This window comes from Schistocerca serialis, chromosome 3, assembly GCF_023864345.2.
Source record: "Schistocerca serialis cubense isolate TAMUIC-IGC-003099 chromosome 3, iqSchSeri2.2, whole genome shotgun sequence".
In the NCBI taxonomy this organism is placed as follows: Eukaryota; Metazoa; Arthropoda; class Insecta; order Orthoptera; family Acrididae; genus Schistocerca; species Schistocerca serialis.
This window is the reverse complement of record NC_064640.1, coordinates 73,174,799-73,187,605: the sequence shown is the minus strand read 5'-3', so window position 1 is coordinate 73,187,605 and position 12,807 is coordinate 73,174,799. Positions and strand designations below refer to the sequence as shown.

The 12,807-nt window shown below is 36.8% G+C and overlaps 1 protein-coding gene across 3 annotated transcripts in view; it reads left to right on the top strand.

The window, feature by feature from the left end:
- Positions 1-12,807, top strand: part of LOC126469731 (neither inactivation nor afterpotential protein G-like) — a 240,592-nt gene that overhangs the window by 18,240 nt on the left and 209,545 nt on the right. For all 3 annotated transcript variants that reach the window (XM_050096932.1, XM_050096931.1, XM_050096930.1), the window contains exon 3: positions 9,445-9,653. In XM_050096932.1, coding sequence (XP_049952889.1) covers positions 9,445-9,653 — 209 coding nt within the window. The remainder of the gene's footprint in view (positions 1-9,444; positions 9,654-12,807) is intronic.

The following is a 12,807-nucleotide window of genomic DNA, read 5'->3' as shown; positions in this document are numbered from 1 at the left end:
CAAGTTTCACCTTATTACTGACCATATACTCTTGGTTTCCTTGTTCAATCCTCACACTTCCTTGCCTGACAAAGCAGCACACCAACTCCAACAATGGGCACTGTTCTTGTCTTGCTATGTCAATGTGGATGCCTTGTTCTGCCTTCCTGGGGTTCCTGATCCCAACTTTGATCATGAAGAATTGCTTTCCTTCCATCATGATACTGAAATACAAGTTGCAGTGAAGGGTTTCCCAATTATTAGTGCATGAATAGCAGCTACTGTTGCCACTGACCCAGTTTGTTGCCATGATGTTTGGTTTATTCAAATGGCCAGATAAACCACTGGGTCAGAACTCAGACTTATGGTATTTCCTCTACGCTTTCAATGGTGTTTTGTTGATGTCCATGCAAACCTCTCTCCCAGAGTAGTCATTCTCACCATGTTACAGCATAAGGTTGTGAGCAGTGTTCCTGAGAACAGGCAGCTCCCAGGATGTCGCTGTACCCCTGTGCGCTTGGTTACAGGATCATTTAGTAATCGCGAAAGTGTTACGGAGATGATAGATAAACTCCAGTGGAAGACTCTGCAGGAGAGATGCTCAGTAGCTCAGTACGGGCTTTTGTTAAACTTTCAAGAACATACCTTCACCGAAAAGTCAAGCAGTATATTGCTCCCTCCTACTTATATCTCACGAAGAGACCATGGGGATAAAATCAGAGAGATTAGAGCCCACACAGAAGCATACCGACAGTCCTTCTTTCCACGAACAATACGAGACTGGAATAGAAGGGAGAACCGATAGAGGTACTCAGGGTACCCTCCGCCACACACCGTCAGGTGGCTTGCAGAGTATGGATGTAGATGTAGATGTAGATGCTCCACACCAGCCATGGGAATGAATTCATGCAGACTTTCCCAGTCCTTTCTCGAATTCCTAATGCCCCTTGGTTGTGCATGTATTTTCCCAGTTTCCTTACATTCTCCAGTGTGTGCCATTGTTGGCTGTGGCCACTATTCATATGTGTTTCAGGGTGCCCTCTTCGGATGATTTAGAGGTGTGCTGCATCCTGCTACTAGTGTGCTCAAGTGTGAGTGCACTGAGTGTAGTGTCACTGTGCATGTGTACTTAAATCAACCACCAACTGTGTCAGTGAGGGCCAGCCACTAGAGGCCACCTGTAGGAAGTGTGCACGTGGCACGGTCTCTGCCATGTTCTCTCCCAGTGACTTGCGTCTGTATATTTGTAGAGCAGTGCTGACTCTTTCTCACTATGTTTTTACCACTGACATCAGCTCTTCTGTGTATCACTTATGTTGCACCTTCTGTATGATTCTTTTGTCTTGTTACATGTGGAGTCATGCTTATTTCCATTGTTGTTCACAGGCTTATGAATGAAGCCACATTTGTGTTACTTGAATTGATTTCATGTATTGCTTGATTATTACAATAATTATAGTTAACAACTGTATTTCTTCAGTTAATGAAATAATGCAGTTTCTAGCTTTATGCACAATTCGTTTCATGATATATATGCATGATGTAACACCTCTCATCGTGATTCTGGAACAATTGCATCGTAGGCTGCATGACTTAAAAGCTGTATATATTATTTCAGACCCTCTACATGAATTTGCCGTAATGCAAACCAACAAATTATCTTATGGTCATTGTACTTTATTTCTTATAGACTGAACATTATGGTGGACAACTGGAAAAATATAGCATTGCTTACCTTGGGTGCTTTTTGAAGTTTATTATATTCTTTTTGGTTGTTTTTCCTATGGTGAAGCTTAATTTTTTGTTCAACCACTACATTATCCACAGTGAGCAAGATGGTACAGCTGGCTGTAAGACACTGATCTTGCATTTTGGAATATGACATTTCAAATCCTCATTCATATTTAGGTTTTCTGTGGCTTCTTTAAAATGCTTAAGGTATGCTGGGATGCTTCCTCTAAAAAGGGGATTTTGTTTCATTTCTTGTGACCTCTTTGTCCACAGTGTGCTAAACCTTAAACTTTCTTCTGTAAGCTCTCACAAAAAATAAATAAATAAAATAAAAATAATAAATGTAAAAAGAGAAAAGTACTGTATTGATAACTTCTGTGTGTATAGTTTTTCAGAACAAATTGGTAAGTGCATTGTTGAAATATATAGATTCTCTTCTATTACTCTTTTTCTGTTTTTGCCCCTTAATATTATGACACAGTTATGTTTTACTGAGCCTTTTGACTCTTCCTCTACATTATAAATCACGTAATTTAACTGTACACACTGTTTTGTTCACATAGTCTGGCTGAAAACCTCCACAGTGCCTATCATGGCTACTTGATAGTAAAAGAATCTTATGGAATTTTCTTTTGTGGTTTATTACAGAATGTATTCTTAAATGATCACTTGAGATGTGATAGTTTAAATTTCATGATTGCTTTGTTTCCCAAATTTAGCAGAGATGTTATGTCACCTTGAAGCAACTTGCAAATGAACAGTGTGGCTACTAACAGGCATTTTAATGTAGTAATTTTCATACACATGATCCACAAATGCTGAGACAAGCTACATTACTCTCAGTTTTTTTAAAAATATTCAGAAAAATATTTCAGTAAGAAGCATAACAACATTCTGCTGAGGTAAAGACAAAAGGTACATTTTTGTGGACAGAATTTGTTTAGCAGATTACATGCTTCCACATTCCAACAATTCCCCATACCAGTACTGGTTTTTAGATGCCACAGATAGTTTCTCAGTCTTTTCTCAACTCATCTTTCATTGACTGTGAGTTTGCCCACTGTCACTTCTCTGAGATTTGTAAAGTGATATAACTCAGAGTTTTGATCCTTCAGTTCATTTATAATATATTTCGGTCACAAAATTTTAATTTATTTCTTTCTAACTCATCCCACACAACCTTCCGCTTTTAAAACTAATTATGGTATTTTTAGCATCTATCAAACATTACAGTTTTTCCCCTTTGCTATTAACCATATCCCTTTATATTATGAATTGTGTAAGCCTGGTGATGGCTGCTCTGAGTTACACTCTTTCCTCAGGTGTCAAATCTCTTTTTATCGTTTGATATCATGTATTGCTCTGTTGTTTATACATATTATGAACAGACACAGAAATCCCAGTTCCTTTGGAAAACAATAATTTCCTATTTTACATGACACATAAACTCACCTCTATAGCAGAGATAGCTAAAGAACGCCTATGCAGTAATGCTCAGCTCATAGGTAAGATGGTATGAATCCTCGTGGTGGCAAAATTTTCACTACCAGTATTTGGAAGGCAAGGGGAGGAGAGGTGGCTGCATAAAGTTACTGATCACCAATATTTGCATCATTGCCCACAATTAAATTCTAAACTTCTTCACAGGGTGTCATGAAGTGAGGTATCTTACGAAGTGAGGGAATGTGACACTGTTGATGATGATCCATCTGTCAGTTGGGGACATAGAGCTCAGTGAGCTCCGGGTGCCATTGAAGAGAAGTGGGCTATGTGCTAGCACCAGGTTTCACCCCCTCCCTTCCTTTCACCCCAACAACACAATAACAAAACTACACAGTACAAGTGCTCATAATACTCATCTACACAACACATCCAAGTCTTTTTCCAATTTTGACAGAACTACATTGTCACTGGCAAGGCTTAAACTTTTTGTTTCTTCTCCCCGGACTTTAATTTTGTGTCTGAATTTCTCTTTGACTTCCTGTTCTGCTTGCTCAGTATAAGACTGAATAACATCAGTGATATGTTACTACCCTATCTCACTTCCTTCTCAGCTTCTGCCATCCTTTCACATCCTTCAACTCTTATAACTACAGTCTGATTGCTATATAAACAGTAGATAACTTTTCACTCCCTATATTTTATCCCCGCTACATTCAAATTTCCAAAGTGTGTATTTCAGTAAACATTATCACAAGCTTTTTATAAACATACAAATGCTCTAAGTGTAGATTTGCATTTCTTCAGTCTATCTTCTAAGATGTCAAAGAGTCAGTATTTTGTTGCATATTCCTAGACTTTACCATAGCACAAACTGATCTTCCCCATTGTTGGCTTATACCAGTTTTTCCATTCGTCTCTGAATAATTAGTGTTAGTATTATGCAATCATGGCTTTTTAAATAGCTGTTAAACTAGACAGCCTTAAATTGCATTAAACCATGCTGCTTTCCATACAGTCCTGCCTTATACTTGATATTAAGCTTACAAGTGGAGGCCATGATGTTGGGATCATGGATTTATTTCAAACTTTGTACGCCTTTAGTAGGCCATTAAAACAACATAATGTACAAGTAATAGGGTGCACTACTCTGGAAATTCCTAGAAAATTGCAACATAAGTATTACACAGCTATTATGTAACTGATGTATCTACGCAAAGTTCCGGGCTGTAAGATGTCATTGTGGTCAAGTGGTTAGAGATTGCACATACCAAGAGGGTCGTAATTGAGGCAACGGTACAAATCCTGCTAACACACATTTTTTAATCTATAATTTTTTATCACTGGTCATATTATCTACTTTATATGACATTGAAGAGACAATATAATGGAAAAATACCTATGTGCATTTTCATGAAGTCGTAGTGAATTTCATGTTATTCATCTATTCACTCTTTTTAATTAAATTTTGAAGGATGAGGGACAGGCTTGGAAAGCCCAAGTCAAAAAATCTAGAGAAAAAAGTCATATCACAAAACCAATAGTGAATGGGCTATCTGATCATGACACACAGCATCTTGTGTTAAATGTTGAACTCGATAGATGTTTACAATACTTCTGTCTCAAATGGAAAATACAAAGCATTCATTATTAAAGTTACCTCCACTTTTGAAAATTGTTTTCCTCTAAAGGTAATTCAAATCACACATAAGTAAAATGAATACCATTGATTACACAAAGAATAAAGATATCATTTGGGACAATAAGAAGACTGCATCTACTATCTAGAAACAGCTCTGATGTTGCATTGTAATGCATTACTAAAAATACTGTAAAATATTGTAGAAGTAATCCAGAAATCAAAGCAGCTTTATTATGAGAAGAAGATAATCACATCAGGCAACAAAATAAAAACTGTATGGGATATAGTGAAGACAGATAGGTGGGACCAAAAAGGAAGAGGAACATATAGCTCCAAAAATAAAAGAGAGTTTCGTAACAAGTGCATGCAGTGTTACAAACCTCTTAAACAAGTACTTCATTTCTGTTACTGACAGCTTGGGGTTATCTGGTTTGGTGAATAACACAATGGAATATCTAAGACCAGTCTTGAAAAATAACTTAAATAAACTGGAAATGACACATGTCCCAAAGAAATAGCTTCCTTCATAAAATCCTTCAAATCTAAGTATTCTAGTGAGTATGATAACATATCAGCAACGTTAACCAAAGAGTGCTCATGAGAACTGTGCTCTATCTTAAGTTATTTGTGTAAGCAATCTCTCATCAGTGGAACATTTCCAGACTGGCTAAAATATGCTGAAGTTAAGCCTCTTTAGAAGAAGTGGGATAAAGAGATGCCATCAAACTGTTGACCAATTTCACTTTTGCTGGCTTTCTCAAAAATATTTGAAAAGGTTGTGTTCAAGTATCTCCTTAAGTATCTGACTGTAAATTACATATTGTCAAAGTCACAGTTTGGATTTCTTAGGGTTTCTGATATAGAGAAAGCTATTTAAATGTACAGTGAGAATGTACTTAATTCATTAGATAATAAATTAGAGGCTACTGGCATTTTTAGTGACCTATGAAAAGCCTTTGACTGTGTGAACCATGCCATTCTCTTAAGTAAATCAAAATATTACAGTGTCACTGGCAGTGCTGCGAAATGGTTTGAGCCTTAACTAACTAATGGGAAACAAAGGGTGTCATTGCGAAATACCTGTGCAGTAAGCAATCAGTTTTCATCTGACTGGGAGTTAATTACATGTGGTGTTCCTCAAGGGTCCATCTTGGGTCCATTCCTTTTCCCTTTTGTACATTAATGTCCTCTCGTCTGTTACACTGCAAGATGCTAAGTTTGTTTTGTTTGCAGATGATACAAACATTGCAATAAGTAGCAAATCAAGTGTAGATTTAGAAATGGCTCCAAATTAAATTTTCACTGACACTAATAAACAGCTTAAAGCTAATTCACTGTCATTAAACTTTGAAAAGACCCATTATATGCAGTTCATAACCTGTAAGAGATTTCCTTCCAGCATGTGTATAACATATGAAGACATGCAGATTGAAGAGGTTGACAGTGTTAAATTTCTGGGATTACATCTCAATAATGAATTCACTTGGGAAGGGCATACCACAGAATTGCTTAAGCACCTAAATAAGTCTGTATTTGCAGTGAGAATGATGTCAGATGTGGGAGATATAAAAAAAAATTTACATGCTTGCTTACTTTCATTCCATTATGTCATACGGGATCATATCCTGGGGTAACTCATCAAACCGAGCAAAAGTTTTTAGCGTGCAAAAGTGTGTAATAAGAATCATTTGTGGTGTAAATTCAAGAACACCATGTAGAAACCTGTTCAAGGAACTTTGTATTCTAACCACTGCTTCTCAGTATATTTATTCCTGAATGAAATTTGTTGCAAGTAATACGTCTTTATTTCCAATCAATAGCTCAATACATAGTATCAATACTAGGAATTAGGACAATCTACATAAAGGCCTAAAATCACTTACCTTGGTCCAAAAAGGGGTCCAATATTCAGGAACACACATTTTCAATAGATTGCCAGCAACCAGTTTGAAAGACTTTTTGATAGGCAACTGCTCCTACTCTATAGATGAATATCTTAACAGAGAGTGTTAAGCCAGCTTAAGTAAAAATGTTTGTTAGATTTCAGTTTTGATAACACTTTGTCACAACAGGCAAGATTAGGTATTTTGTGTGTGATAAATTTATTAATAGTGCATAACAATGTTTCATTCTGATGGCGTATTAATTCTGTAAATATTAGCTGTTCCAGTTTACTGTATTTTATTCATCTAGTTTGATAATCTCCTGACAAATGATCAGGGTAGAAAGTATTATATTCAAATGTTTTTTGTTTTTATGTTATACATTCTGACATGTTCCACACTTATGAGCATCATCTCATTTTTTGGGTCTGTGTAACGAAAACTGATTCTAATCTAACCTAATCGAAACATCAATAAATAATGTTGCAAATGATGTAATTCAGTAATATAGTATGTCACAATGTGCAAGACCACAAGAGTAATGTATAATTACTTGTTGGATGTGCTCTTGACATCACAGGTTGCAAGATGGTATTTGTCATACAGATATGGAAAACATAAATTGAAACAGGATCTACTACATTGAATGAATGCAGTTATCCCACATTTACAGGGAGTTTTCAGAATTTTTAAGGGAAAACACACCCTGTTGACATTTTGAAACATTTTCCTTTCTTCTGATAGTACAGATTAAAAAGTAAATTTGAGCGGGAGTCGAACTGTCACTTCGTACACGTTCATGTTAAGAAGCTTGAACGCTGATCATTTGGCTACCATGAACTCTAACATCTGGCACCTACTCACAGATACATAAGCCACTTAATAGACATATAAGACTTCTCTCATGATTTTCACCAAATTTACAGTGTAGTGCACCTTACTACTTGCACATTATGTTGCTTTAATGGCCTACTAAAGCTGTACAAACTCTGAAGTAAATCTGTGATCCCAATATCATGGCCTCTCCTTATTAGATAGAAGATTTAGTCTCTGGTTTTTACAGTTGTATCAAACAGATGTCTATGAGATAAGCGCTACTCGTAACAACATATTTTGATTCAACATTTTATTTAGATAATATGGCTTATTACCCTTATTCCTTCAAGTTCATCATACCAGTTTTATTCTTAAGAAAAGTATAGTTATTTGCTTAATGTGTTACTTAGCTATCTGTAACCTACACGGTATTTTATGCTTTGAATCAAAAAAAGTACTATTATGTATCATATAAATTAATGACAGTGTAGATCTTTTAACGTAATCGCCAAAATTTGTATATTGTGTATTGTTTTTACACAGGAACATTTGAGAATGAGGCAATGACCATGAAACCAGCAGTGATAAAAAAAATAAACAAATGATAAAGCTGTGGAACTGTCGCTTTCTGGGAAAAATTGTGATGTTGTAGGTACCCTGTAGTCTTCAGGCCACTCCAGTGAGAACTTAATGTCAAACACAGCTGTTGGAAATAAACTAAAAAACTCATGTAGAAAGGGTTTACCAGAAGACAAAAAGATTTGAATTGAAAAAAACAATGAAGCATTTGAAAATGTTTACTTAGAAGCTGCACATATCAAAATTCCCCATATAACGTAATGGAAAAGGTCAAGAAAAACATAACCACTTGTTGGTAATTCTGTACTCTGCATTTTCTTTTTGAGAATCTATGAAACACTTCTACATTGTGTATCAGCTTCTTCACGTGAGGTTCAATGAAAATTTCTCTTTTGATATTTACCTTAGTTGCTGTTGTGAAGCTAATTTTGTCCTACAAAAGAAATATAAAGTGCTTAGGTGAAATGTGTAATGAGCCCTAGTTGTCTATACACAGCTGAGAAGATGACCCTCAACTGGTTAAAATTCACACTTTAATGACTAACCACAACTTTCCTGTAAGAAAAGGAAACCTGGGTAACTATCGTACCTGGCACGTTCAGTGTATAACATATTACTGTTGTTTCACATAATTTAGTATCCAAAGAAGGTTTTACATCCTCTGATAATACTTTTTTAATTCTCTTGAATGAACACCTACAAGAACTGTTGATGAAAAGTTGTCAATTGTTTTGATTTTATGTAGACCTCACTACCAAAGCAATGGCTATATCACAATTAATACATGAACATGAAGTACTGAAGTAATATGTGATTCCATTTGAATTTAAGTATCTTGCTGTTTTCATCTGACAAACAATCTTGGAATTAACATCTCTGCATTTTAACTGGTTAATCCTAGATAGTGTATTAAGTCATTCAATTCTGATTGACTTGGAATGTGAGTTTTTGCATGGTCTGTAATGTGATTTTCAAGTGTTAGTATTATTTTTCTAGTTTAAGACCAATATATTATAAAATAGACCATAAATTCACTTAAAAAAACAACAGTTTTTCTCACATGATGTAATGCTGCAGGTCATTTTTGTTTTATTCTTTGGGTGTTTTGTTTAACATGCGTAGTAAATATATTTTACTTTACTGATACCACAATCCAGGACCTTACAGTACTAGTATTAGCTTTTGACTGCAGTTTGTCCTTTCAATTAGACAGAACTCTAATTTCCTAGTGCAGGGTTATTTGATCACACCTGTTAATTATCTTTTTCCGGTTGCTATAGAGAGAGAGAGAGAGAGAGAGAGAGAGAGAGAGAGAGAGAGAGTGGTAATTGGTGTATTAATGTATGATATGCACACTCTTTTGTGTCACTGCAGTGGGTGCAGGAACAGCGGGTTGTGTGCTAGCTTCACGTCTGAGCTCTGAGTCACATGCTTCAGTCCTACTCATAGAGGCAGGTGGTGTACCAAACTGGCTTTCATCAGTACCACTTGCAGCTCCTTTACTTCAGGGATCCCAGTCTGAAAGCGACTGGGCCTATCGTACTCTACCACAGAAACATTCATCCTGGGGTCTCAAAGACCAGGTATGCTATCTGAAGCTCATTTTATTCATATGAATAATGAAAAGTAACGAATTTTGTGGCCTAGGTTAAATAGAACCATTGTTATCTGTAGTCAGCCCTTCACTTGAAAAGAATAATGTGTAAGGAAAATTTTGCACCAATAATTCCAATGAGAGTGAAGCTAACAGCATCCATTCATCACAGCAGAAACAGGATTTATTGAAGAAAATGCACAAGCAAGCAGAAAATGCAAGTCTCACAACTTCTCCTGTACTGTCCAAGAACCCAGCCCAAGATTGAGACTGTGACGCAACTACTAGCACAGGCAAAACAACACACAACAAGACATCCAATGAAGCTCTAAACATAAATGTTTAAACGCCAAGAAAAACAAACGAAAAATGTAAAAACTCCTAATTTATGCTTATAGCCACAGAAAAAGCCTCTCTGTTTCCCTTCGTGAGAATATGAACTTAGGTTATTCAGCATTTGCTAAACTCAGACCTGGATCTCCATTTCATTCTGTGGTAGACAACATAACCATAGAAACAAACAAATGCAACAAAGACAACTGCTTTGTGATTATAGGCGGTGCCAGTGATGTATACAGAAATAAAAGCAAATCAGCACTGAGAAGTTACAGAAATTTATTACCACAAATACACCACACCAATGTTATTCTAACAAATGTAGTAGTATGATATGACCTTTCAAAGTGGTTTTGTGTTAATAGGTAAATAGAAACTCACAATTCAGTGCACAAAAACTATGTAAAATTAATAGCTGTTAGCAAAACGAACTGAGATGAACACACCCAGCATGGACTACACATGAACAGGAAGGGAAAATGAAAATTAGTGAATGAAATAAAAGTTCTCTGTCCCCCATTCACCAATGATAAGGAAGCAATAGCACTAGGTTATTTTCCTGAAGCTTGTTTAGAGAAAATATGCATTGCAGCAGTGATTAATCAGGCAAACTAGGTATAAGTGAACCCTGTGAACTCTGTAATTACACATGTATAAGATAAGTACAACAGCAAAGATAATCTTGGTTCCATTATCAACATCCACAGATGCATAAACAGAGGAGAAACCCAGGCAGCACTTAGCATGATACATCTGAATGTGCAGTACCTTAGGAAGAAACTCAGTATATTACAGGTATTTGTAAAGGAGCATCTGCCACAAATGTTAGTATTAATTGAACATGACCTAAAATGTAATGAAATTAACTATTATAAACTAGATAGTTATGTAATGGTGAACAGTTATTGTAGGAAACAGCATAAGGTGGGAGGTGTGGCAATCTTTGTGAGCGAACATATTCTGTCTAAGAAACATAAATTTATTGGGCAATATGGTGAAGATTGGATATTAGAAGTAAGTGGTATTGCAATTCAACTAAAAGGGCATGGAGTGAACGTAGTAAAACAAAAGCTAATAGGAATATACAGACCACCTTGTGCAGATGTAATTGATTTTCCCAATAGTTTCAATATCATAATTAGGCAAAGCGGTCCCAATAACCTTACTACAGTTGGAGACCTTAACATTGATACAAACTCCAACAACATAGCTAACATGAACTTGTAGATGTATTAACTTCATACTGTCTTAGAAATATAGTTACCATGGATACCATGGTCTCAGATTCTAGTTATACCAGGACAGGTTATGCAATCATTAACAAACCTGCTGAAGACTCTGTTAAGTATAGTAACATAGACTTTCATCACTCAAACCACCTTACACAGCAGATAGAATATAGAAAAATAGTTTCTAAAATAATACCAAAAACTTTTAAAAAGAAGTGAGTTATGAGCAATAGTAATATCAACTCTTTGAAAGTGGGATAGAATCTACCATGTGGAAGGATCTGTGGGGTCTTGTCCACTCATCACTCGTATCACTAATAGGGTGCCTAAGGGATGCAGTGTTCTTGGAATACTATACAACAATTCCATCAAATAGCATTAGTAATTTTATTTCTGGAAAGCAACTGACAATACTTAACTTTGATTACAGCAAATGTCACTAGCAACAGGCAACACGAAAACAGTAAGGTTCTACATCTACATCTACATCTACATTGATACTCCGCAAGCCACCCAACGGTGTGTGGTGGAGGGCACTTTACGTGCCACTGTCATTACCTCCCTTTCCTGTTCCAGTCGCGTATGGTTCGCGGGAAGAACGACTGTCTGAAAGCCTCCGTGCGCGCTCTAATCTCTCTAATTTTACATTCGTGATCTCCTCGGGAGGTATAAGTAGGGGGAAGCAATATATTCGATACCTCATCCAGAAACGCACCCTCTCGAAACCTGGCGAGCAAGCTACACCGCGATGCAGAGCGCCTCTCTTGCAGAGTCTGCCACTTGAGTTTATTAAACATCTCCGTAACGCTATCATGGTTACCAAATAACCCTGTGACGAAACGCGCCGCTCTTCTTTGGATCTTCTCTATCTCCTCCGTCAGACCGATCTGGTACGGATCCCACACTGATGAGCAATACTCAAGTATAGGTCGAACGAGTGTTTTGTAAGCCACCATCTTTCTTGATGGACTACATTTTCTAAGCACTCTCCCAATGAATCTCAACCTGGTACCCGCCTTACCAACAATTAATTTTATATGATCATTCCATTTCAAATCGTTCCGCACGCATACTCCCAGATATTTTACAGAAGTAACTGCTACCAGTGTTTGTTCCGCTATCATATAATCATACAATAAAGGATCCTTCTTTCTATGTATTCGCAATACATTACATTTGTCTATGTTAAGGGTCAGTTGCCACTCCCTGCACCAAGTGCCTATCCGCTGCAGATCTTCCTGCATTTCGCTACAATTTTCTAATGCTGCAACTTCTCTGTATACTACAGCATCATCCGCGAAAAGCCGCATGGAACTTCTGACACTATCTACTAAGTCATTTATATATATTGTGAAAAGCAATGGTCCCATAACACTCCCCTGTGGCACGCCAGAGGTTACTTTAACGTCTGTAGACGTCTCTCCAGTGATAACAACATGCTGTGTTCTGTTTGCTAAAAACTCTTCAATCCAGCCACACAGCTGGTCTGATATTCCGTAGGCTCTTACTTTGTTTATCAGGCGACAGTGTGGAACTGTATCGAACGCCTTCCGGAAGTCAAGAAAAATAGCATCTACC